At 38.1% G+C, this 24,919-nt stretch overlaps 5 protein-coding genes across 5 annotated transcripts; all 5 read right to left on the bottom strand.

Moving 5' to 3' along the window:
• Window positions 1-3,983: 3,983 nt before the first annotated feature.
• LOC140942198 (melanocortin receptor 4-like) lies at window positions 3,984-4,943 on the bottom strand. Its single transcript, XM_073391163.1, has one exon. It carries the CDS (start codon window positions 4,917-4,919, stop codon window positions 3,984-3,986), a length of 936 nt encoding a protein of 311 aa, XP_073247264.1. The 5' UTR covers window positions 4,920-4,943.
• A 1,085-nt stretch (window positions 4,944-6,028) lies between these two features.
• On the bottom strand, window positions 6,029-7,175 carry LOC140941282 (beta-1 adrenergic receptor-like). Its single transcript, XM_073390265.1, has one exon. The coding sequence runs from the start codon at window positions 7,004-7,006 to the stop codon at window positions 6,089-6,091; it is 918 nt and encodes a 305-aa protein (XP_073246366.1). The 5' UTR covers window positions 7,007-7,175; the 3' UTR covers window positions 6,029-6,088.
• A 3,456-nt stretch (window positions 7,176-10,631) lies between these two features.
• LOC140940262 (adenosine receptor A3-like) lies at window positions 10,632-11,709 on the bottom strand. Its single transcript, XM_073389165.1, has one exon. The coding sequence runs from the start codon at window positions 11,654-11,656 to the stop codon at window positions 10,718-10,720; it is 939 nt and encodes a 312-aa protein (XP_073245266.1). The 5' UTR covers window positions 11,657-11,709; the 3' UTR covers window positions 10,632-10,717.
• A 6,103-nt stretch (window positions 11,710-17,812) lies between these two features.
• LOC140942197 (melanocortin receptor 4-like) lies at window positions 17,813-18,754 on the bottom strand. The gene has a single exon (XM_073391162.1). It carries the CDS (start codon window positions 18,752-18,754, stop codon window positions 17,813-17,815), a length of 942 nt encoding a protein of 313 aa, XP_073247263.1.
• Window positions 18,755-23,184: 4,430 nt separating this feature from the next.
• LOC140942196 (trace amine-associated receptor 9-like) lies at window positions 23,185-24,123 on the bottom strand. The gene has a single exon (XM_073391161.1). The coding sequence runs from the start codon at window positions 24,121-24,123 to the stop codon at window positions 23,185-23,187; it is 939 nt and encodes a 312-aa protein (XP_073247262.1).
• Between the last annotated feature and the right edge of the window lie 796 nt (window positions 24,124-24,919).

The raw sequence follows: 24,919 nt of genomic DNA, 5'->3' as shown, positions 1-24,919 counted from the left end.
GGCACCGTTCAGTTCGTCGTATTTTTCGGCTGAAGTCTTAAACTTCTTCTTTGCTCTTGGACGTAGGAACACAATAGCATTGCCGGGTTGATCTTTTGTAGGTCTTGCTTTCAGCCTGAACAGCTTCTCAATTTCGTCCGTTTTGTTCTCTTGGCCGTTGCGTAACAACAAGTAGAAGATTTTATTTGCCGTAAACTGCTCTCCGTCATTCACAATGCGAGACAGCAATGCGACGACTTCACGCGCGTCAAGGCTTGTTATATCATAGACCTTTGGGTCTGTGAATGTTTTCTTCACATTTTCTGATATATCGGCTTCTGCTTATGTCTTTAAGTCCTGAATTTTAGGGAGTTGTTCTTGAAAGAACTTTTCGCAAGCTTTCGCTTGACAATCGAACACATCTGTGTTACTTGCGGTCATGTTAAGATGTCTTTTTACTTCCTCGGGTTTTCTATAAGCCTCTTTTTGTGCTATTAATCATTTATCCGTGACATATAGCGGTACATGAACCAATCACAGAACCCCAACTCGACGGACTCAGTTGGACTCAGTTTGTGTACTTGTAGTGTCCTCAAAACATTTGAGAATCTCTAAACTAATTTTGTTCGTTAGTTTTCGAAATATTCGGAAGTGATCGATAAAGGTACTTCGAAGTTAAGCCCGTTGGAGTACGTAGCCAAAGGTGGTTTTGGACCCAGTTTTGAATTTTTTAGCGTAGTGTCCAAGGCCGTGTTAGTTATCAAAAACAAAAGCTTTTGTTTCCGCTGATTTCATGTAAATTCTTCGAAAAATAATTTTATTCGACTACCAACATGGCCGCCTTGTCACGTGGTTACAAACCAAGAATGCCAAGGACAGATCTCTAAGGTCCTTTATTGTGGTAGGTGACGCTCAACAATCTAAAACTTCTTGGGCTTCTTGGTTTTTGCTAATCCTGGCATTGACGGCAGCAACAGAGTTTCATGAAATCAAGGAAGAAAATAGTAAACGTGCTTTTGAAAAAAAAAAGAGATTGAAAAGAATCTTAAATTGTCTCGTTAAAATAGAGCATAGTTTTGGTTTTAAAAAGACGGAGTATACAAAAAACAGTGTAAGAGAGGAAGTTTCAAACAGAGATGCAAAACATGTCCGCTTGACGTCACGGCGGGCTTGCAGTGGAGGAGTAAACGAAGCGAAGCAAAGCAGTCCACAGGGAACTGGACTCTATTTTTGTGCAACTGTTTCCATTTTAAAGAAAACTAAGATGGCCACAGGTCACAGGACCAAAAGGGTATGCCGGTTTCAATTTAGTAAAAGGTTTACAAGTGTAGTTTACAAGTTTAGCCATTGTTTTAGACTCTGAAAGCAATAGCTTCACTCGTAAATTACACTTGTAAAAGTTTTATTAAATTGACCGCTGGTTGTTATATCTTTTTTGCGGTCCTGGGCTTTAGTCTCAGGTGAAGATAAAGCGTTAGATTGGGCGGAACGTCCAACGTTTGTCTTTACCGGGATGTATACACCTTGCCTCAGGTCGAAATATCTATTTTTGATACTAATACGATTCTGATTTTGTATGATATGAAGAACAATAAGATTGGAGAGAATCAATGTTTACGTCGTTCTATGTCAAGATTGTTTAAAACAGCTATAACGCAACAACGAAAGATAGAGTTTAACAAATAACAAGGACATGTTCAGCATGAAATGGATATACAATTACAGTAACCAACAGAGGGTACTTGTCTGAGTGTGTCTTTCACCGCTTTTCTGACTTCGTTGATTTTCCAGCAGTACAACAACGGGTTTAATGAAGAGTTTAAGTAAAGAAATACAGCCCCAAATTGTCGAGCAATGTAATATGGTAAAGCATCTCCTTGAGGTGTTATAACTAAAGCGAAAAAAAACGGCAGACAACAAACAACTAACGTCATTTGTATCCACAATGCACTGACTACTGCTTTCTTGTATATAGCCATGTTCAGTGGAGATGCTTGGTTTGAACGTGCTTGCAAGACGTGTTGCTGTGGCTGAATGTGATTGTAACGAAGGGTAAGGAAAATTTTCGTATAAGAAAAGATTGAGATGGCTAAACAGAGTAATAGACCTATGTTTCCAAACCAGGGATGTGCAACGGGGCTCACAAAGTACGTTGTTGCAGCGAAACTGGCGATAGCCCAAAGGAATGTCATAGTTAAATATATTCTTTTCAAAGTTACAACTTGTCTGTATCTGAGCCCTAGCAAAAGGGCGAGAAGTCTGTCCACGCTTATAAAAGTTGTTGTCCCCAAAGACAAAGAACACAGAACATAGGATGTGACATATGCTAAGTCTAAGGCGTATAGACAAATATCCGATCGTTCTATCACCTCAGATATCCAATAAGAAACCGCTGCTGGTTCCACGATGATACCAACACAAAGATCACTTATCGCTAAGTTGCGATAGAGGAGTTTGGACGGCGGATGAAGTGAAGTTTCCTTGTGCAGAGCAACTAGAATCAGAGTATTCCCCAGAAATGCGGTAATAGACAGGAATGTATTTATCACAGACAGTAATATTAAATAGCCGTGAACTTTTCCACCTAATTGTGCTGAGCAGTATAGTTGTTCGATCGTTATCTCGCTTTCCTTTCCTGTAAAGTTTGTTTTCATGTTGCTACCATTTCAGTAAGCTATGTCGTTTTCTTTTAAGGGCAGCTGTCGAATATGGGTGATACTATCGCAAACTTGCTGTACTGCAATGTAATATCAGTAAAACGCGCAGACCAAGTTTTTCGTCCTACTCAGTATGTTTTTCTACTGACCAAGCTATTGGTTGAATTGGTTGCTCTCAAGTCGCTTCCCCGAGTTATACTTCGTATGAGCAGTGCCGGACTGCATGTGGTGCAGTTTACATGTAGTTTCTTGAGATTTCCTTAGATCAGTGATCATATAACTACTTTGCCTGATCTAAAGAAGTTGAAGTCTTTTCTTAAATCTGCTCTATAATGACAATACCTGAGTTAGTATGAGACCATCTCTGAAAGTAGAGAATGACTCAGGAGAGTTTCTCTGATTAACCCTAATCAATCCCGTTTCCTCCTTATCTTATAAGCAATTAAATATTACATATTGTATAATTTCTCCTTTTCCTTTTACAAATTGGTATTCCCAAACTCAATAATAATTTTTAAAGAAAATACAAAGGCAACCATGTTAAAAAAAATGTTTGGAAGTCAGATGCAAAACTTCTGGTTTTTTCTTCTTAAATTTCTTCGCAAAAAAATTATTTTTTTAATCAAGACGAGCATGTTGGAGGAGTAAACAAACAGATCAGGCGGTCATGTTGGAGAAGCAAAGCAGTCCACTGCAAAGTGAACTCTATCTTTACGCATCTGTTCCTTTCTTTTTTAAGAAGACCAAGATGGCCGCAGGTCACTGGACCAAAAACACTCTATCGGCTTGCTAGTTCACGATTATATCTTTTTCTTGGGTCTGGGGCTTTAGTCTCGGGTTATAACATAGTTAGTAGAGAAAACTGGTTTTTAAGGAAACCCGGCAAACATCAAAGTTGAAAACAATGGTGCTGTAGGTTATGTTGGAAGCTCCCTGACCGTGCACAATCCTTTGTTTTCTGTTCACAAATTATGACTGAATAAATTGATGCAATGTTTCTATTGGTCAATAACTTCAAAATGATAGGATATGCTATTGAACGTTGTGCACGGTCAGGTTCAAAAAAGCTAACAAAAACCTATCACAAAGGGTTTCCCAACTATTCCACTTTAATTAACTATGGTTATAATAAAGAGTATGGTTCAGTTGTTGTTTCCGATGTTTGTAGTTAGCTTCAGGTCTAAATATCTTTTTTTAATTCCAAAACGATTCGGATTTCGTATGGTATGAAGAACAATGAGATTGGCTAGATCGATGTAAATGTCGTTCTCTGTTAACTTTGTTCAAAACCGCTATAAGCTGCTATAACACAACAAAAAAAAGATAACTCAACAAATAACAAGGAAATTAAAAGAACGAACAGGAAACTTGTTTGATGGTGTCTTTCACAGCTTGTCTGACTTCTCTGATTTTCCAGCAGTACAACAAAGGGTTTAATGACGAGTTAAGGTAGAGAAATACGAGCCCAAATTGTGTAGCAAGGTAATATGGTAAAGGGTCTCCTTGAGGTGTTATAATTAAAGCGAAAAAAAAAGGCAGACAGCAAACCACTAATGTTACTTGTATCCACAGTGTACTTGATACTGCCTTTCTGTATCGAGCCATGTTCAGTGGAGTTGCTTGGTTTGACTGTACTTGCGAGATGCGTTGCTGTGGCTGAATGTGGACGTGGCGAAGGGTATGGAAAATTTTCGAATAAGAAACGATTGAGATGACTATGCAAAGTAGTATACCTATATTGCCGAGCCAAGAAGTTACAAGGGGCTTCACAAAGTATATTGTCCCAGCGAGGATAGAACCAACCCAAAGGAGTGTTAAAGTTATGCATGTTCTCTTCAAAGTTACAATTTGTCTGTACCTGATCCCCAGCAACAAGGCGAGAAGTCTGTCCACGCTTATTGAAGTCATTGTCATCAAAGACACTGCGCACAGAACAAAGCCTGTGACATATCTAAAGTCTGCGGCATAGCGACAAATATTCTGGCAGCGTTCAGTTGCCTCAGATGCCCAATAAATAGTGCTAAGAGGTTCCACGATGATACCAACACAAAGATCAGTTATCGCTAGGTTACGTAATAGGAGTTTGGACGGCGGATGAAGTACAGTCTCCTTGCGCAGAGCAACTAGAATCAGAATATTCCCCAGAATTGCGGTAATGGACAGGAATATATCTATCACAGAGAGTACTATTAAATAGCCGTGAACTTTTCCACCTAATTGTGCTGAGCAGTATAGTTGTTCGATCGTTATCTGGCTTTCCTTTCCTGTAAAGTTTGTGATCATGTTGCTACAATTTAAGTAAGTTGTGTCGTTTTCTTATAAGGGCAGCTGTCGAATATGGGTATAATATCGCAAACTTACTTTACCGCAATGCAAACCTGTAAAACGTGCAGCTTAAGTTTTACGTCCTTCTCAGTATGTTTTTCTACTGACCAAGCTATTGAATGACACAATGTAAATATCTTATTATCCACTACATGACCTGAAGTTGCCTCAGTCATACTGTACAGCAGTGCCCGACCGCTTGTGGTGCAATTTACACGAAGTTTCCTGAGGTTTCCTTAGACAAGTGATCCCTTCACTACTCTGAATAATCTAAAGAAGTTCAAATCTTTTCTTAAATCGGCTTTATTATGACGATACTCCAGTTAGTATGAGACCATCTCTGAAAGTAAACTGAGTATGACTCAGTAGAGCTTCCCTAATTAACGCTAATCAATACCGTTTCCTCATCTTATAGGCAATTTTAAAAATATTACATATTGTATAATTTTCCCTTTTCGGTTTACAAATAGTAATTACCAAACCCATTATTAATTTTTAAAGAAAGTACGAAACAAACTATGTTAAAAAAAGTGGTTGCAATTCAGATGCAAAACTTCTAATTTTTATATCCTGAATTTCTTCGTAAAAATTATTTTGTTTATCAAGGCGGGAATGTTGGAGGAGTAAACAAACAGATGGCGACCACGTTGGAGAAGCAAAGCAGTCCACTGGAACCTAAACTGAACTCTATTTTTATGCAACTGTTTCCTTTATTAAGAAGACCAAGATGGATGTGTGTAACAAGGATAAATGCTGTGTCGTGATCGCGCGGCAGACATTCTAGTTGCATCGCTTGGCTTGTTTACGTTCGCACGTATTGCATGTCTATTGCAACTTTGAATCAAAACAAGCGAGCTGGGCGACGCCCAAATAACAAGCGATTGGTTGACATAATGTAAATATCTTATCATCCACTAAATGTCCTCAGGGCATTACTTCAAAACAGTGCCAGACCGCTTGCGGCGCAGTTTATATGTTCATTACCCGCATGAGGTTTCCCAAACGGAAAAGGGTCACTTTTTTATTATTAAAAATTATTAAGACAGATATAATGGTAGAAAAACGATTAAAAAGATAATGAAAATTAGAGAAAAAAACATGATGATTCAGTATGAAAGACATAGAAATTAAACCAAGGGACAGCAAACTTGTCTGAGTGTTTCTTTCACCGCTTTTCTCACTTCTTTGATCTTCCAGCAATATAAGAACGGGTTTAACGACGAGTTTAAGTAAAGAAAAATGCTCCCGTATTGTCTAGCAAGGTAATGTGGAAAAGAGTCTCCATGGGGCGTCATAGCTTCCGCAACAACATACGGCAGATAACAAGCAACTAATACCACTTGTACCCATAAAGCACTTGATACTGCCTTTCTGTATCGAGCAATGTTCAGTGGAGTTGAGTGGGTTGACTGCGCTTGCGAGTCATGTTCCTGTGGCTGGATTTGGTTTTGACGCAGAGTAAGAAAAATTTTCGTATAAGACAAGGTTGAGGTCACGAGACACAATAATGTACCAATGTTACCCCACCAGGAAGTTGCAAGAGGGTTCACAGAGTGCACTGTTCCAGGGATAATGGAGCTAACCCAAAAAATTGTTAATATGGCATATATTTTCTTTAAGGTTACAACTTGTCTGTATCTGAGCTTCAGCAACAGTGCAAGAAGTCTATCAATGCTTACTGCAGTTACTGTCATCAAAGACACTGAGCACAGAACAAAGCCCGTGACAGATGACAAGTCGAAGACGAACTGACAAATATCCCACCAATCTGTCGCCTCAGATATCCAATACAAACTAGCGGCAGGCTCCACGATGATACCAACGCAGAGATCAGTTATCGCTAAATTACGATACAGAAGTTTGGACGGCGGATGAAGTGAAGATTCCTTGCGCAAAGCAACTAGAATCAGAATATTTCCCAGAGCTGCGGAAATGGACAGAAATATATTTAGCACTGAAAGAAACATCAAATGGCTATGTGCTTCTTCAGGTAACGTTTTCAAGCAATTTATGTATTTCCCTCCTGTATCGTATTCTGCAACCATTCTTTTTGTACAACTAATGTGTAACAAATTGCTTTGTTATGTAAATGGCAGCTGTCTACAATCCAACCTTGTATCGTCTCTTTCCAAGCTCTCATCGGAACAGCACTGAAAAATCTGTTTATGGAAGACGAAAACGAGGTGATTAGTTTTTGTGTTTAGTTAAATCTATCCAGCAAAACAATTCTTCATTTGTCCTTTTCCATCCTTACCTTTGATATTCCACATCGCCGTTTTATTGCAAAGGATACTGAAAACTTTTGCAATATTATCAAGCCAATCTTTTTAGGTATCAGATTGGCAACATTTTCCTTTGTATGTTTAAGTAAGGAATGCAACTTTGTACGATTAAAATTAATAAACACGGTCGGCCATTCGTGTTGGGCTGGATTTCATTCCTTACTGAACAAGGAAGCAGTCGGCTTCACTTGGAATGTAATACAGTCGTAAATTTTGTACTGGGACGATGTTAAAATAAATTTTCATATTTTTTTGCATGGAGAGAAACTAATTACTTTCTTTTTTGTGTCTTTACTTTTTCTAACTAGCGGACAGTGGGCGGTCTATATTATATATATGATAATCCTCTGTATCACTTGTTTGTAAGCTAAAAAAAGGCATTTTTTTTTCTTATCTTTTTTTTTTGCCAACTAAGAACAGGTGGCCTTGCATTACTTCAATAAATGCTATTGTTGTTCATTCAAAATATTTCTCCTTTTCTGATTGGCTAATATCCCACGCATAATTCATCATAACCAGTTATTGTCGACCAAATTTGGAAGAATTTTGCGATATGTGAAAAATGACGTCAATTGTGCAGCATAATTGCCAGAAAAATGAACAGTTAACCGAGACGACCTTGGGACGAGGTTGAGTTGTTTTGGTAGTGAGTACAGGAACATTTCTCTCGAGAGGAAGAAATAGGCGAATTGTTGGCTATAAACAGCAAGAAGACAACTCGACGGACGACATCTGCTATTTGGAGAATATTTGCTCATGGAATGTATTGGGTGAAACAGTCGCGTGGAAAATAAAATCAACAAAATATTGCAATAATACAACTGGATGGAAACAAGAGGAGGAGATTAATATACGAGTCCCACAGAAGTAAACAGGAAAGGTTTGACAACGCAAGCATCTTTTATGGAATACCGCACCGTTGCACTTGGTACCTAGACTCTTGTGTGATGGCGAGATGTTACTTAACGGAGAACGAGCAGCGAGAACGGGAAAATAAAAAATGACATACATACATACATTTTATTTTATTGTGTTTTGAGGTAAAAGTACAATAACATGCCCGCGGGTAGCTAAGCTAATCTAGGCGGGTCATGTTTACAGGAAATGAATACAACTAAATACAGCTAAAAGTAACAAAAGAACTAAAGAAACTAAAATTGACAACAATGACTAGAGACTACTGATAAACTAATGGTATTACTAATAATAAATGACAACAGTTATGACAAGAGACTACTGATACACTAGACAATATTAATGGGAACAAAACCTAACATGATCGCCCGTTTTTCGCTGAGCACGTCTTAGTAACAGCCGTGATGGCGGATGTGCCGTTCACCTCTGAGCTGAAGCAGCGACGACGACGACGGCTACACAAACGTCACTTAAAAACTGAACTCGCGCTGCTTCAAACTTTATCGCGTTTATTCCATGGCCGTTGAATTCGTCAAAAGTTGGCTAATTTTTCTGGAGTTGACTTCTAAAAGACTATCGAAGTTCAGGAAAAGAAAAGTAAAATCGTTGTCTTCTGTTCATGTCCTCCACAAAACGTAAAGTTAGGCAGTTTCACGTCGTAGTCGTGCATCAACGGCAAAGAAACGTACAAAAAAGCGTGATGCATGGACAGAGTTGTTTTTTTGCCGTTCTCGTTGAAGTCGCCGTTGTCGTTGCTAAAACTCCCTAATGTTGCCGTTTTTGTACCGGGGGTATTCCCAGTTGTACATGTAATGGACAGAAATATGTTTATCACGAAATTAAGGCTGTTTAATTTTCCAGTTAATTCCACTGAGCAATTTTATGCTGTGTTTAATTTTGGTTTTCTTGCGTCTAGTGAACAGTAATGTACCGTAATATCTGATAATAATCATAGAACAAAAAAATTGATGCTTATTACAAAATTATAGACAATGTTGTTATTTCAATTTAAGGCAGTTCAGCTCATTACAAATTACTACTTTCTATAACGCTATGTTACAATTTACGCTAGCTTGGTTATTATAATCCTGGACAAGTGGTATTACAGCTAACGACAGATATCACAGTTGCTGTAACTTCACCCCGGATTTTTTTTTAAGGTACACAACTCCAACAGGGTTGGATTTTGAAGTCCAGTCCGGCTCACTGGAATTCCTATTATTTAACAGGTGATGCACAGAGCTGACAGAGTCAGATTAAGTGAAAGTACTGTTAAGCTCCGTGCAAACGAACTCAACATTGTTGGATATTACATGTTGTGTGTTGATGTTGAAACTTGTCAAACTTTTGAACCAACGACTCCCAACATTTCTGCTGTTCCATGATTGCCAGTTGGATCCGTTTGCACAGCTCTTCCAAAATTGTTTGGGCCACGCACGCGCATTACACATGGTTTACAAAGGCTTTTGGGTCATTTTTTCCCACGATGCACTGCCAACACGGACACAACAAGTCCCAACATTGTTGGCCCAACAATGTTGGGAGTTGTTGCGTTTGTTTGCACGTAGCTTGAGATGGGGCCTATGGTTCCTTAGACTTCTTCGAATAGTTTAGAATGTCTAATGTCTAAGCATTTGTTGCGGAAATCAAACAAATGTATGAATTTCTCCTCAGTTATTTTATACCCTTGGGGAATCAAGCCCAAGCCTAGCTCGCTCCACATTCTGATGACCCAACCAACTAACCAGATAAGTGTTAAATTTTTAAGGGAAATATTATTGTAAGTATATAGTTAAACCTTCTTTACACGGCACTAAAGGGACAGAGCCAAGCGTGCAAATACAAAGGTGTCCACCATTGCTTCATCATTCGTTTGACGCCGGCTATTATTAAACTTTCAGCTTCTTGGGAAGATTAATTTTCACAAACGAAAGAAAATTAAAAGTAGGACAAATTCTACGCAATTAGGAGACGTGACTGGCAACTGAAGATGTTTTAGGATAATTATCATCAGCTATTTGAACGGATAGTTCCCAACAGTCATAACTTAACAGGTTTCCCCTGAAGCAATTTAGAGCCGACTTTTAATTTTTATGGAAACTAAGTATTTAGTGGAATTGAAATAAAACGCAAAAACAATTAGCGGTTCACAGTTTAAAGACGAACCAAATTTGTCATTTTTGTCACTTTTCTAACTCACTTGCAAATTTGCTTCTTTTTAGTAATAAAAAACCTATTAGCAGAAGTCGTGTCGCCTAATTTTTTTGCAAAAAGGATTATCTGTTGGCACCTGTGTTATAACGGAAAGAAAACTCCGCATTGTGGATAGTTACTTAAAACGCTTCAAACATGTACATTCGCTGAAAGAATCGACGTAAACGTCGTTTTTTAATCATTTTGCCCAAACTGTTTCACCGTTGATGCTAATTGTAAAACAGGTAGCGCAAAGTAAAAACAGTAGAAAAAGTGAAAACAAAATGACAAAAAAAATGAACAAAGACTGGAAAGGACAAGCTTTACCGAATAATAACTTTATATTCAGCACGAAATATACTGAAATTAAACAAACGAACAGTAAACCTGTCTGAGTGTTTCTTTCACTGCTTGTCTAACTTCTTTGATTTTCCAGCAGTACAACAACGGGTTTAATGACGAGTTTAGGAATGAAATAGTAACCCCAAATTGTCGAGCAAGGTAATTTGGAAATGGTAACTCTCCATGAGGCGTTAGAAATACTGCAACAAAATACGGCAGATAACAAACAACTATTGTTACTTGTATCCACAATGCACTTGATGCTGCCTTTCTGTATCGAGCGATGTTCAGTGGAGTTGCTTGGGTTGACTGTGCTTGGTAGATGTCTTCTTGTGGCTGAATTTGGTTGTGACGCAGAGTTAGGAATATTTTCGTGTAAGACAAGGTTGAGGTGACGAGACACAGTGATTTAACTGTGTTCGACCACCAAAAGGCTACAAGGGCGTTCACATTGTAAATTGTCCCAGTGACAATGGAGATAGCCCAAATGATGGTTATAGCAACGTATGTTCTTTTCAAAGTTACAACTTGTCTGTATCTAAGCCCCAGCAACAAGGCGAGAAGTCTGTCGATACTTATTGCAGTTATTGTCAACAAAGTCAATAAAAACAGAGCATGGCCTATTACGTATGCTAAAAATATGGCGTATTGACAAAAATCCGACCGTTCCATCGCGTGAGATATCCAATATGTAACAGTAATTGGCTCCATGATGATACCAACACAGAGATCAGTTACCGCTAGGTTACGATACAGGAGTTTGGACGGCGGATGAAGAGAAGATTCTTTGCGCAGAGCAACTAGAATCAGCGTATTCCCCAGAGATGCGGTAATGGACAGAAAGATATTTATCGCAGACAGAAAAATTAAATGGGTGTGTACTTTTTCACTTAATTCTGCTGAGCAATATTGTTGTGCGATCGTTTTGTTGTTTCCTTCTCCAGTTAAGTTTGTTAACATCATGTTGCCTCGTGTTTTGTAAGCTGTGTGGTTTTCTGATAAGAGGAGCTGTCTTATATCGCCAAACTATCTGAGCGCATTTGAGCGGCGAAGGCCCGGCCGGGTTCGAGCAGATTGAAGATGGGTTTCGGTTTGTTTTTCTATTTACAAGTGATCGGCTGACATAATTTAAATACCTTCTTACCTATCCCCCTCGGCTTTTTAGGGATAATTTACAACCGTGGGGGAGAGACTTTGTGGCGCTTTTTACAATTATTAGACTAATGAGTTATTAATGCTGTCTGATGTGAATGTGAAATGAGATAGAAACTAGGGTTGGTCAATGCTAGAGTTTCAGTGTTACATTCCTGTTTGTTTGTTTTTTTTCTATATTTTATGATTGGACGTGGCGGGGCCGGGCGGGGAGAAATGACTCTCCTATGGTAATAAATATAGATAAAAAAAACTTGGAAAATTAATAAAGGAAAAGCAAGCACCCAACTGAAAAGATCCTTACTCACCGTGTGAATGCTAATGGCCTGTCCTATCCTGTCCCCAGAATTGTTATGTACAAAAACCAAAATTCAGAGTTTAATAGCGTAATCCTCCCTTTTTTCTTCATTTAGTTGCAGAGAATAGACCTAAATTACCGCGGTAATTACGTAGACTTAGGCCCCATGAGTTGAACAATATAATTGCTGGAGAGAAAAGTTTAATTTAGCAATTCATCTTTTTAAGTTTCTCCAAGCATTTGACTTGCGTTTTGTGGCCAGTGATATGGGGCGCCAAATGTATTTTAAATATTTAGAATGGTTACACTACTAACCAATCTCACATTTTCAAATAACCAATTTCTCTTTTTGGTTATTCAAGAAATAACCACTTTTAACTTTGTTTTTGGTTATTTACCAAATAACCAAAACTTAAAAAGTGGTTATGGCGCCCCATAACTGAGTTAGTCGTAAAAAATAATCACATGTTCTACAAAATGGTTTCCTATCTACAATTTCCAAACTAGGGAAACAAATACGTTAGGAGATTGTCAGTAATTGACGGTTAGTAAATATTCATGTCCAACTATTTTCTTTTGGCAAGTGGGAGTTCAAAAGACAGATGCAGGAAGGAATTAAATTAAACGGCCTAGATCCACAATTGCAAGCTTTAACCATAGGTGGTATTACAAACCAAGTTAACACATATTCCTCTCATAGTCTATTAGATGCCTCCAATTCTTGATAAGAAACATAACTTTCACCGAGGTATCATAGTTAACACGAATTTGAAGTAATTGTTCAAATCCACAACCCTTCGCAAGTAAATTCGAATGTCACACCCTAATACAAACCAAATAATAATCAACTTCCTGCCACACTGTATGGGGCGCCAAATGTATTTTTATTATTTAGAGTGGTTATTTGTATATAACCAAAACAAGGCTAGTTATTCACAAATAACCACATTACAGTTTTATTATTTCTAAATAACCAAAATATAAAATTGGTTATTTTAATACAAATAACCAAAACTGAAATTTGGTTATTTAGCAAATAACCAAAAGTTAAAAGGTGGTTATTTCTAAATAACCGAAATGAAAAATTAATTGGTTATTTGTTAAATAACCAAAATGTGAGATTGGTGAAATTGGTTACTTATTAAATAACCAAAATGAAGGCAGAATAGAAAATTGGTTATTTATAAACAAACTAGACAATTGGTTATTCAGTAAATAAACAATCATGGACGATTAAAAATCCAAAAATGTGCAAAACTGTTATTTAATACAGAAATGGTTATTTACCTAATTTGGTTGTATAACAAGTGACCACGTGGCCCATTTCCCGCTCATTTCCCATAATGACTTGCAGACTTCTATTTCCAACATGCCTTCTTCGAACCATGGCACTAGCTATTATGGAATGGCTCTGAGCCTTTTGAAAGAACATTGCTAACCGTGCTGACCGCGTGTCTATATCATCCATCTTTGTCTAGTCTACATTTCCTTCACTTTCATCCCTTCTCTTTCATTTACCTTCTTCCCCCTCATTTTCCTTCATACACCTTTCACTTTTCGCTTTCATTAACCTTCATTCGCCTTCATTTATTTTCATTCACCTTCATTCTAATTCATTCAACTTCATTTACCTTCATTCACACTCATTCTACGTCATTGACTTTCAATTCATCTGTCTACATACGGTAGGCCCTCCGGATTTACCTTGATCCAGCCCCATTACTTTACTTCCACCTTCATCCACTTCATCTATCGGCCCCCATTGGCCTTCCTTTACCTTCTGAATCCCCTTCGTTCATCTATTTCCATTAGCGGTTATCCACCTTCATCCACTTTCGTCTCCCTCCATTAGCCCTCATTTAACTTCATCTACCTCCATTAGCCTTCTTCATCCGCCTTTATGTAACAAAACAATGTAAAACACGATAAAACGCAAAATTATTTTTGAATGTGATGTATAATGTCTGCAGATTAAAGGACAAGAGAGCCAATAGTCAGAAATGAATAATGAGACGGCACGATACTGACTATTAAATGGTGGTAGATGTAGGCGGGTGAAGGTAAAAGAAGGCTAATGAATGTAGATGACATTGGATGAAGGCTAATGGAGGTAGATGAAGGTGGATGAAGGTGAATGAAGGCTTTGAAAAGGAAGACTTTTGTATTTCTAATCTTGAGTGTTTAATGTAGAAATTACCGGCGGCAGCTGACCATGTGCTATACGAGTATATATCTCTTATTATATCATAGTGTTCCAGATTGTTTTAAAGCATATTATAGTAGACAGTGTCGAAAGCTTTTTTAAGATCAATAAAGATGCCACACGAGAATAATTTGTTATTCATGTTAGGTTGGATGGTGCTATTAATATCCAAAGTTGCATGATGTGTAGCATGTCTGCGACAAAAACCGTCCAGGCAAGAGTTTAAGATCAAATTTACTAAACTAAGATTCAAGTCGTTTGTACATCAATTTTTCAAAGATTCTATTAAAATTGGGTAAGAGGGAAATAGGTCTTTGACTGTTGAGATCAGTATCATTGCCTTCCTTGAAAAAAGGGACCACTTTCTCAAATTTCAGTTTGGAATAATATTTTCCCAAATGAATGGAAAAATTCAATATTTCTGCCAGCGGACTACTAAAAGCACTTCTGGTGCATTTTAGAAACAAAGTTGGACAAAAATATAACCCATAACTTTTTTTATTTGGTAACGACATTATTTCAAATTCAATCTCAGCTGGAAGGAAGGCGAAAAAAGAACGAGTAGGGATATACAGTATTTTAGTAGTAGTAAGAAAAATGGCGGGCGGCTTATAAATTCGACCTATGAATTCAACAAAATTTGAAAACATGACGATTGAAGATGTTTTGGAGTAGGGAGCAAATATTTGAATGGATAGTTGTGTATCTTCAGTGTCACCTGCTACTGAGGTAATTAGAGCTGATTTTTATTTTTATGGAAATTAAGTAATCAACGGCAATAAAGCAATTAAAACGTCACAATTTTAACCACTCTTCTTTAGCTCACACTGCCGCTTTACGTCTTTTCCATTTTTTAAATATTGAAATAAACACTAGACTAAATTTGTCACTTGTGCATTCTTCGGGTCCTTCGTGGGTTTTCCTTTTCTTAGTTACTTACTCGCAAATTTGCCTTTGAGTATAACAGAATATAAATTTTAAAAAGAATTTCCTGAAAAACTTTTCTGAAAGAAGGATTACTCATTCTCGCACCTGCTAACGGATTGAAAAATTCCGGTTTGTGGATAATGAGGATGAAGAAGACATAATCGAAGGAGCCTATCATCTTTTAAAGGCTTTTTAAAATCTCTACTTTTCATACACAAACAGCGCAAATTGTTGATTTTTTAACTAAAGAACGCGTAATTCTGACATCGATAAGCATAAAAAACTTAAGAGAGAATCGATATAAGCATCGTTTTAATTAATCAGTTGTTTGAAAGGGCCACTGTTCATGTCAGTGTTAAAAATGTTTTAAATGTTTCAAAGAAGGAAACATAATCGAGGGACACTGTTCTTTTTTCAATACTGGCGTTTTTCAGCGCTCTAACTTTAGCACACAATTGAGGCACATATTATTGAAATCTTTATCTTAAAAACACTAAATTCTTGCTTCGATAAACTGAACAAAGTTAAAATACAGTTGGAAGAGATAATCGACTAAAGCATCATGTATGTTTTTTTACCGGCATTTTGTTCCAAGGGTCTATTGTAAATCAAAACAGATAAGTTTCACGCACATCATAAATAAATAGATAAATAAATAAATAAAAGTACAAAAGTCATGCAAAAAATAAAAAATAAAAAAAGGCAAGAGAGGAAAATATTTACCCTCTAATAAGTTTAAATTGAGTATGGTTGCACAGAAATTAGACCAACGAACAGCAAATTTGTCTGAGGGTCTCTTTCACCTGTTTTACCGCTTGTCTGACTTCTCTGATCTTCCAGCAGTACAACAACGGGTTTAATGACGAGTTTAAGCAAATGACCGTAAACCCAAATTGTCGAGAAAGGTAATTATGTAAAGTTAATTTCCCTTGAGGTGTTAGAAATACCGCGACAGCGTAGGGAAGATAACAAACAACCAATGTTACTTGTATCCACAATGCACTTGATACTGCCTTTCTGTATCGAGCCATGTTCATTGGAGTTGCTTGGGTTGACTGTGCTTGCGAGATTTGTTCATGTGGCTGAATTGAATTGTAACGCAGAGTAAGGAAAATCTTGGTATACGAGAAGATCGAGGTGACGAGACATAGAAATGTAACCATGTTGGCCCACCAGGAAGTTACAAGCGCGTTCATAATATACATAGTTGCAGCGATAATGGAGCAGACCCAGAGTATTAGCATAACAACATATGTTTTCTTCAAAGTTACGATCTGTCTGTATCTGAGCCCCAGTAACAGGGCGAGAAGTCTATCAATGCTTATTGCAGTTAATGTCAGTAAAGACACTGAGCACAGAACACTGCTTATCATAGATGATAAGTGTAGGGCGTAGAAACAAATATCCCATCGTTCCATCGCCTCAGATATCCAATAAGCAGCGCTAAAAGGTTGCACGATGATACCAACACAGAGATCAGTTATCGCTAGGTTACGATACAGGAGTTTGGACGGCGGATGAAGTAAAGATTTCTTGCGCAGAGCAACTAGAATCAGAGTGTTTCCCAGGAATGCGGTAATGGACAGGAATATATTTATCACAGCAAGAAATATTAAATGGATGTGTACCCTTCCAGTTAACTCTGCTGAGCAATATAGTTGTTCATTTGTTTTAGGGTTTTCTTCTCCAGTTGAGTTTGTTAACATCCTGTTGTTGCGTTTTGAGTAAGCCGTGTGGTTTTCTAATAACAGCAGCTGTTTTATTTTCTAATATTGAGAGCCTATTTAACCTCAATGCTAAATCTTAAGGCGCATAGCCGGGTTTCGAGGAGGTTGTTAGTCTTTTTAATTGGTTTTTCTACTGAACAAACGAATACCAGGCATAATATGCTAGTATCTTACTATTTAGTCGCTGACGGTCTTTCAGGGATAATTTACAACAATAAGAGGACTAGAAACTGACGCAGTTAAGAATTAGTGGAGTGATGAGTTATGAATACGGTACTGTCAAATGTCTTTACGTAATTTACATTTATTGAAATAAAGGCTGTATAAAGATTGACTAACATTGTCACTTGTATTCTTCGGGGCTTCCTTGGGTTTCGCTTTTCTAGCAGATTTGCCCCTTTGAGTTGCAGAAAGGGAAATCAAATTGCAAATAAAAGTCTTTCAACGTAACTTTTCCGAAAAAGGATTACGCATTCTCCCACCTGCTAACGGATAAAAAAAGTTCCGCTTTGTGGATGCTAAGGAAGTAAGAGACATAATCGAGGGAAACTCTAAAATCTTTATTTGTACTACACATACCAAGCAAAAATTATGGAATGCTTTACTAAATAGCACTTATTTCTAGCCTCAATAAACCTAAAAATAATAAAAACCTACATATAAAGAAGAGAATCTACGTGGCATCGTTTTCTCATTAATAAAAGATATAACGCTCGGAAAAAAAAATTTATAGAAAAGAAAAAGAAAAAGAACATAAGAAACGCAGGGGAAGATCAGCTTAAAGGAATGATAAGAATATGAAAGCACAGAAATTAAACAAACGAACAGAAAATATGTCTTAGAGTGCCTTTCACCACTTTCCTAACTTCTTTGATCTTCCAGCAGTACAACAACGGGTTTAACGACGAGTTTAGGTGCATGACGGTAATCCCAAATTGTCTAGCAAGGAAATGTGGCAAAGATAATTCTCGTTTAGGCGTTAAGAGTACGGCAACAACATACGGCAGATAACAAACAACTAATGTTATTTCCACCCATAATGCACTGGATACTGCCTTTCTGTATCGAGCCATGTTCAGTGGAATAGCTTGAGGTGACGGTGCTTGCGAGACGTGTTCCTGTGGCTTAATTTGGTAGTTACGAAGAGTAAAGAAAATGTTAGAATACGAGAAGATCGAAGTGATCAAACAGAGTATTATAGCTACGTTACCGATCCAGCGAGTTACAAATGGGTGTACAACGTAGATTGTTCCAGCGACAGTGGCGCTAACCCAAAGGATGGTTATGATTGCGTATGATCTTTTCAAAGTTACAACTTGTCTATATCTGAGACCCAGCAACAAGGCGAGAAGTCTGTCCACGCTTAATGCAGTAACTGTCATCAAAGATACTGAACACAGAATATAGCCGATCACATACTTTGAAACAACAACGTAGCGACAAATATCCCATCGTTCCATCGCCTGCGATGTCCAGTAAAAAACAATAACAGGCTCCACGATGATACCAACACAGAGATCAGTAATCGCTAGGTTACGATAAAGGAGTTTGGACGACGGATGAAGTGAAGTTTCCTTGCGCAGAGCAACTAGAATCAGAGTGTTCCCCAGAGATGCGGTAATAGACAGGAACATATTTATCGCACACAAGATTATTAAATTATTTTTCACCTTTCCGGCCCCCAGTTCTTTGGAACAATAAAGTTGTTCGAACGTTTTGTAGATTCCTTCTCCAGTTAAGTTTGTTTCCACCATTTTGCTACAGTTTGAGTAGGTTTTCTTGAACGTGTAACTGTCCAACACCTCAAACGCCCTTTGACATAAAATGACTAACAGCGCAGGTGGAACGTTCTGGGTTTGTTTAAGTTTCCTGCTCAGCGATTGTTTGACATAATGTAAATTGTTATGCCATGGCAAACACCATTGGATATATACATAAAATACATATGAACCAACCGAGTTTGCAAGCCGCTACGACCCACGCGCGATTTGCGCGCTGCGCGCGCTCGACAAATTTCGCCAGGACCAAGTCACAACAGTAGGTTAGAGACTTCCATTGATAAGTTATGAATGCTCTGTAATTTGAATGAAAAGAAGAGAGGCGTTCTAAACTTTGTAAATGAAAGGGGCACTATTTGTCAATAGAAAGTACACGAAAGAGGAACCTTTTCTGTCATAACTATAGCCTGCGAGCAAGCTCTCCTATTTGGGCGAGTGAAATGAGTCTCGCGAGAACGCGCGAGCGAGGCTCGCTTCACTTGCCTAAATAGGAGAGCTTGCTCGCAGGCTATCAAAACTTGTGCGTAAAAGGGTAAGGGATTGGACCTCGGGGCGGAACTCCCCCGTCTAAAACTTTGTTGAGTATATCCCTCCTCCTGGCCCTTGTCCCTCAGGTAAGAGAAAATCTTTGTGCCTGCCCTAGTTTCTAAAGGCTTGCTATAACGGCCGTACAGTTGTTGGGAGTGCTCGGAAAGTTTCGTCCAAGCCGTCTAATGGATCGGCGCGGAAACAGAGGATGATTATGTTGAAGTGCCCATTTTGCTACAAAAAATCGTAAAATCTGCAGTCACGACTGAATGCACTAATAATTGATAGGTTTTTTTGTAAATTTGTCCGGTAATTCCATTCTGTAAGACTATTTTGTAAATTGTTTATAGTTATTCTTATTTACCCGCCTAGCTTATTTAGTTTACTTTAATATAGTCTTCGTAGCTTGCCTTCTATTAATTTGATATTTATGACTGCTCTAACCTTTTTACTCCGCCTACCTCGTCTAGCTCTTTCTATCTGCGCGTGGAGATGGTAAAACGATCAGTGTAAAAATAAGGAATATATCAGTGAGTCTACAAAAAAATGCATCCGAATATGATCCCCCCGGATATAAGCCCCACTCCAAAAGTACTGAAATGAATTCGATTAACTACAGTGAAACCTCTATTAAGCGGACCCCCAATTAAACGGACATTAACCTGGGTCCCGAAGTTAACGTCTTATATTTTCCTTTATAACGAACCCCTATTCAGCGGACACCTCTATATATTAAGCGGACGCGGGCACTTGAATTCAATTGCATTTGGCTAATTTCTATTGTTAAAACCTCTATTAAGCGGACACCGGACTGAATTGACAACAGTACGTAGTATTGGATCTGTTGGATTACGTCCTTGAAATACATGGTGTAGTAGGTTAATGTTTTTGCATTTACAAACAAACTAAAGTTGATAACGAAAGGCAATGGACTTGAACTCTGGATAGCTTCCTTAACAACGTGGAACTTTATCACAGTACAGAATAACAGCTGAATGTTGATCGTTCACAAACATTGCGCAATAAATACAAACCTCTATCAAGCGGACACTTGGGAAGGTCCCGAAGGTGTCCGCTTAATAGAGGTTTCACTGTACAACATTTCGAAGCTTAATTCAAAACAAGTAAATGCAAAACGTATTTTGATCAATAGTGCTATAGCGGCTTGTTTCGAAGTGCTTTTTGTATTCCGGTTACCAGCCCCCTTGCATATAAGCCCCTTCGTTTATACGAAGATATATAAGACCAAGGGTTATAAACCGTGTTTTACGTTATGTACCCTAAAAGGCAGGAAGCTAAGTAATAACCGACAATTGGCTGTTTGAAGTAAACTGGGAGGGGTGGGAGATTTGAACAAATTATGTCAATTTAATTAGTAAAAATTTCGGCAAAAACTGTGTAGATTTGTACCTTTTGTTCATGATTGTAGCTGTATAACTTGATTTAATATAATCCCAGGGTGGGGTAGTACTCCGGGGTCTCACGTGACGGGGATGATCGAATGGGGGCAAAAATCAAAACCCAAAAAATCAGTAGGGCTTCCAACAAAACTCTCCCAAAAATCCCTGGACCAAAAATTAATCCCCAAAAATCCCATGCCGAATTCCGAGCCTTAAAAATTTCTAGAGAGCATTAAATGATATAAAACGAAAAATCAAGTGTGTTACGACAAGTTTGTTGGTTGTACTTTATTCGTTACAATTGTCTGTATCTGAGTCCCATCAACAAGGCGAGAAGTTTGTCGATGCTTGTTGCAGTTATTGTCAACAAAGCCACTGAACATAGAATATGGCCTGTTATATATGTCACGTCTATGGCTTACCCACAAATAACCGTTCTATAGCCTCAGATATCCTATACAAAGCAGCAATGGGTTCCCTGATTATACCAACACAGAGATCAGTAATCTCTAGGTGACGTTACAAGAGTTTGGACCATCTACCTGTCAAAAAATTCCTCCAATGAAAAGCCCCCTAAAAGCTTGTATTGAAACAAGACCCAAGTGGGGGCCCATTGGGCTGCCGACTGCGCGGTTTTAAGCCGGGTCTGTATAGTGACTTCTACCATTATGAAGGAAAATAAGCAAGTTAGCCTTATAACATAAAAAACGATTGGCATTATTTATAACTGGGGCATTTCCACAATACACCCCCTCTGCCACCCAAAATATAGCATGACAGTACAGCGTGACTTATGTGACTTATTGTCGTTTTACTCTTATAAAACGTGAAAAGGTCAACCTTTGATTTTTTAAATACTGTTATGTAACAGAAATATTCTGTTTCTAAAAACTCGCAACGCAAATTAAGTTTCAGTTTTATTTCTGTTGGATATTACATTTCAAATCCTACTAACTATCCAAGTGAACAATGTTTCTATTTGTTGAGGCGATCTATAAATAGCATATTCCTTTCTTGTAAGGAAAGACTTTTCACACCCATGGAGAGAATTAGGCAACGTACAAGTTGAAGCTTTTCCCGTGGGGACCGTGGCAGGGCATTGTTTCTGCAGCTCCCGCGTAGGCTAGCTGTATTTAGATGAACTTTCAGCTTAGATATAGGGCCAATAACTCCACGCAATAATTTTGTGTTCGTTCCAAATCGACTTTTAAATCTGTTCGCCAGACGACCAGAAGTGACCCGTCTCCTCCCCACAAAAATCGGCCTCATTGAAAGGGGAGTGGGACACGCAAAACATTCTGGGAGTTCCGTCTGCCCTTTTGCCCTCACGGGCAGCCTAATTTTACGACGTTTCGAGGCTAAAAGCGAGTAAACGTAATTTGATCAGCCCTGCTATGTAGCTTGTTTTAAAACGCTTTTCTCACTCCGGTTATAAGCCACCCTTAGCTTGTAAGAAAATTATTGCGTCATTGTGGCTGGAAAACTTGTCACGTGATCTGAGAACTGAACTTTTGTACAAGAGTCTAGAAACTGTGTAGTCGTTCGGGGTCGTGGAACTGATCGAGTGTGTAGATTGAGTCTAGATCATCGAAAATTTACGCGAATTGATGTCGATGAATCCTTTGAGTGTAGAACAGAGTACAGAATTCTAAAATATGAACATGTGAAGAAATATACTTTCAAGGGAGTGAAGAATTAAAACTAAATGAAACTGGTTCTAACACACATAATTTGTGACGCCTCATTTATAAACCCTCCTAAAACCCCCTTACGAAGTTGTATCAGGGCTTATCAGCGGAAGTTTACGGTATTTGAATGGATAGTTCACTATTACAGTCATAACTGTTTCTTCAGCGTCACATGCTAATGGGTTAATTTTAAGAGTTGATGTTTAATTTATGTGAAAGCTAAGTAATCAATGATCAATGGTAAAAAGCAATTTAAACGTCACAGTTTTAACTAGTCTCCGTTTATACGTTTTACTCACAACGCCGCTTTACGTAATTTGCATTTAATAATAAAATAAACGCAGACTAAAATTGTCACTTGTGTATTCTTGGAGATTTCTTAGGTTTCGTTTTTCTTGAAAATTCTCCTCTAATAAAATTGCAAATAAAATCATTTCAACCTACCTTTTCTGAAAAAGGATTACGCATTCTCGCACCTGCTAACGGATTGAAAAATTCCGCTTTGTGGATGCTAAGAAAGTAAGAGACATAATGGAGGGAAAGTGTAAAATCTTTACTTGGAATACGCATGCAGTACAAATCATCGAATTTTTTTTCACTAAATAACACTTATTTCTAGCTTCAAAAAACCTAAAAGTAAAAAAAGACCTACGATACATACATATAAAGGAGAGAATCAACATGACATCCCTTTCTCATTAAAATAATGCTCAGAAAAAAATAAACAAATAAAAAATAGTAGGGTGAAGATATGCTTCGAATAATGATAGGAATATGAAAAGCACAGAAATTAAACCAACGGACAGAATATATGTCTGAGAGTGCCTTTCACCGCTTGTCTGACTTCTTTGATCTTCCAGCAGTACAACAACGGGTTTAATGAAGAGTTTATGTAGATAACAGTAACCCCGAATTGTCTAGGAAGGTAATATGGTAAAGATAATTTTCCTTGAGGAGTTACAATTACCACAACAGCATACGGCAGATAACAAACAACTAACGTTAGTTGTAGCCACAATGCACTTGATACTGCCTTTCTATATCGAGCCAAGTTCAATGGAGTTGCTTGCGTTGACTGTGCTTGCGAGACGTGTTCCTGTGGCTGAATGTGGTTGTGACGTAGAGTAAGAAAAATCTTCGTATACGAAAAGATTGAGATGGCTAAACAGAGTGATATACCTATGTTGCCGAGCCAGGAAGTCACATAGGCGTTCACAAAGTACATTGTTGCAGAGACAATGGAGATAGCCCAAAGGATTGTTATAGTTGTGTATGTTCTTTTCAGTGTTACAACTTGTCTGTATCTGAGCCCTAGCAACAAGGCGAGAAGTCTATCCACGCTTATTGAAGTCATTGTCATTAAAGACGCTGAGCACAGAACAAAGCTTGTAACGTATCTTAAGTCTAAGGAGTAGCGACAAATATTCCAGCGTTCAGTTGCCTCAGATATCCCATAAGTAACACTAAGAGGTTCCACGATGATACCAACAAAAAGATCAGTTATCGCTAGGTTACGATACAGGAGTTTGGACGGCGGATGTAGTGAAGATTCGTTGTGCAGAGCAACTAGAATCAGAGTATTCCCCAGAAATGCGGTAATGGACAGGAATATATTTATCACAGACAGAAATATTAAATGGCTGTGTACTTTTTCCCTTAAATCTGCTGAGCAATATAGTTCTTCGATCGTTTGGGGGTTTTCTTCTCCAGTTAAGTTTGTGATCAGCATGTTGCTGCAGTTTGAGTAAACTGTCTGGTTTTCTGATGAGAGCAGCTGGCCAATATTGCAAAACTATCTGACGCATTGCAGCAGCGCAGGCCCTGGTTTCGCTACAGGTTGCAGATGGTTTTCAGTTTGTTTTTCTACAATAGTTAACAAGTGATTGGCTGACATAATTTAAATATCTTGCTATCTATACCCCTCAGAGCTTTTCAGGGATAATTTACAACAGTTGGTGGGCGACGTTGTGGGGACGTTTACAATTAGTAGACTGATGAGTTGTTAATGCTGTCTGAAGTGAAATGAGGTAGACACCAGGGTTTGTCAATGCCAGAAAAATTTCCTTTCGTTTTTGTTCTTTTACCTCCTAGAAGACCTGATTAGGTGACGGTACTGTTAGAGGGGACCCACAATTTTTTGTCCTTAACCCAGAAGACTAGCCTTATCTGGCAAGGAATCGAACCCAGGCCTTTCGCTCCGACTTCTCGGACTCCTCTTCGATCTGCATAATTGCGATCTTCACTTCATACTAATGCAGAATTCAATAATTACTAAATATATCGAAATTGGTCAATTGAGTTAATCAGATGGCGTTTAATTTTTTAGGGGAGGTTATTCGTCATCAATTTTTTATTTCGTTTCTTTGTTTTTGTTTGGAAATGTTTGTGCCGGCCATTAAGGAGGGAAGTTGATTATTATTGTGGCTGGTATTAGGGTGTAGCATTTGAATTAACCTGCGAGGGGTGGTGGATTTGAACAAAATTACCTCAAGTTCATGTTAACTATAATACCTCGGTGGAAATTA

Source organism: Porites lutea, chromosome 6, assembly GCF_958299795.1.
Source record: "Porites lutea chromosome 6, jaPorLute2.1, whole genome shotgun sequence".
Taxonomy (NCBI): Eukaryota; Metazoa; Cnidaria; class Anthozoa; order Scleractinia; family Poritidae; genus Porites; species Porites lutea.
The sequence above is the reverse complement of the archived record's forward strand: the minus strand, read 5'-3'. Positions and strand labels throughout refer to the sequence as shown.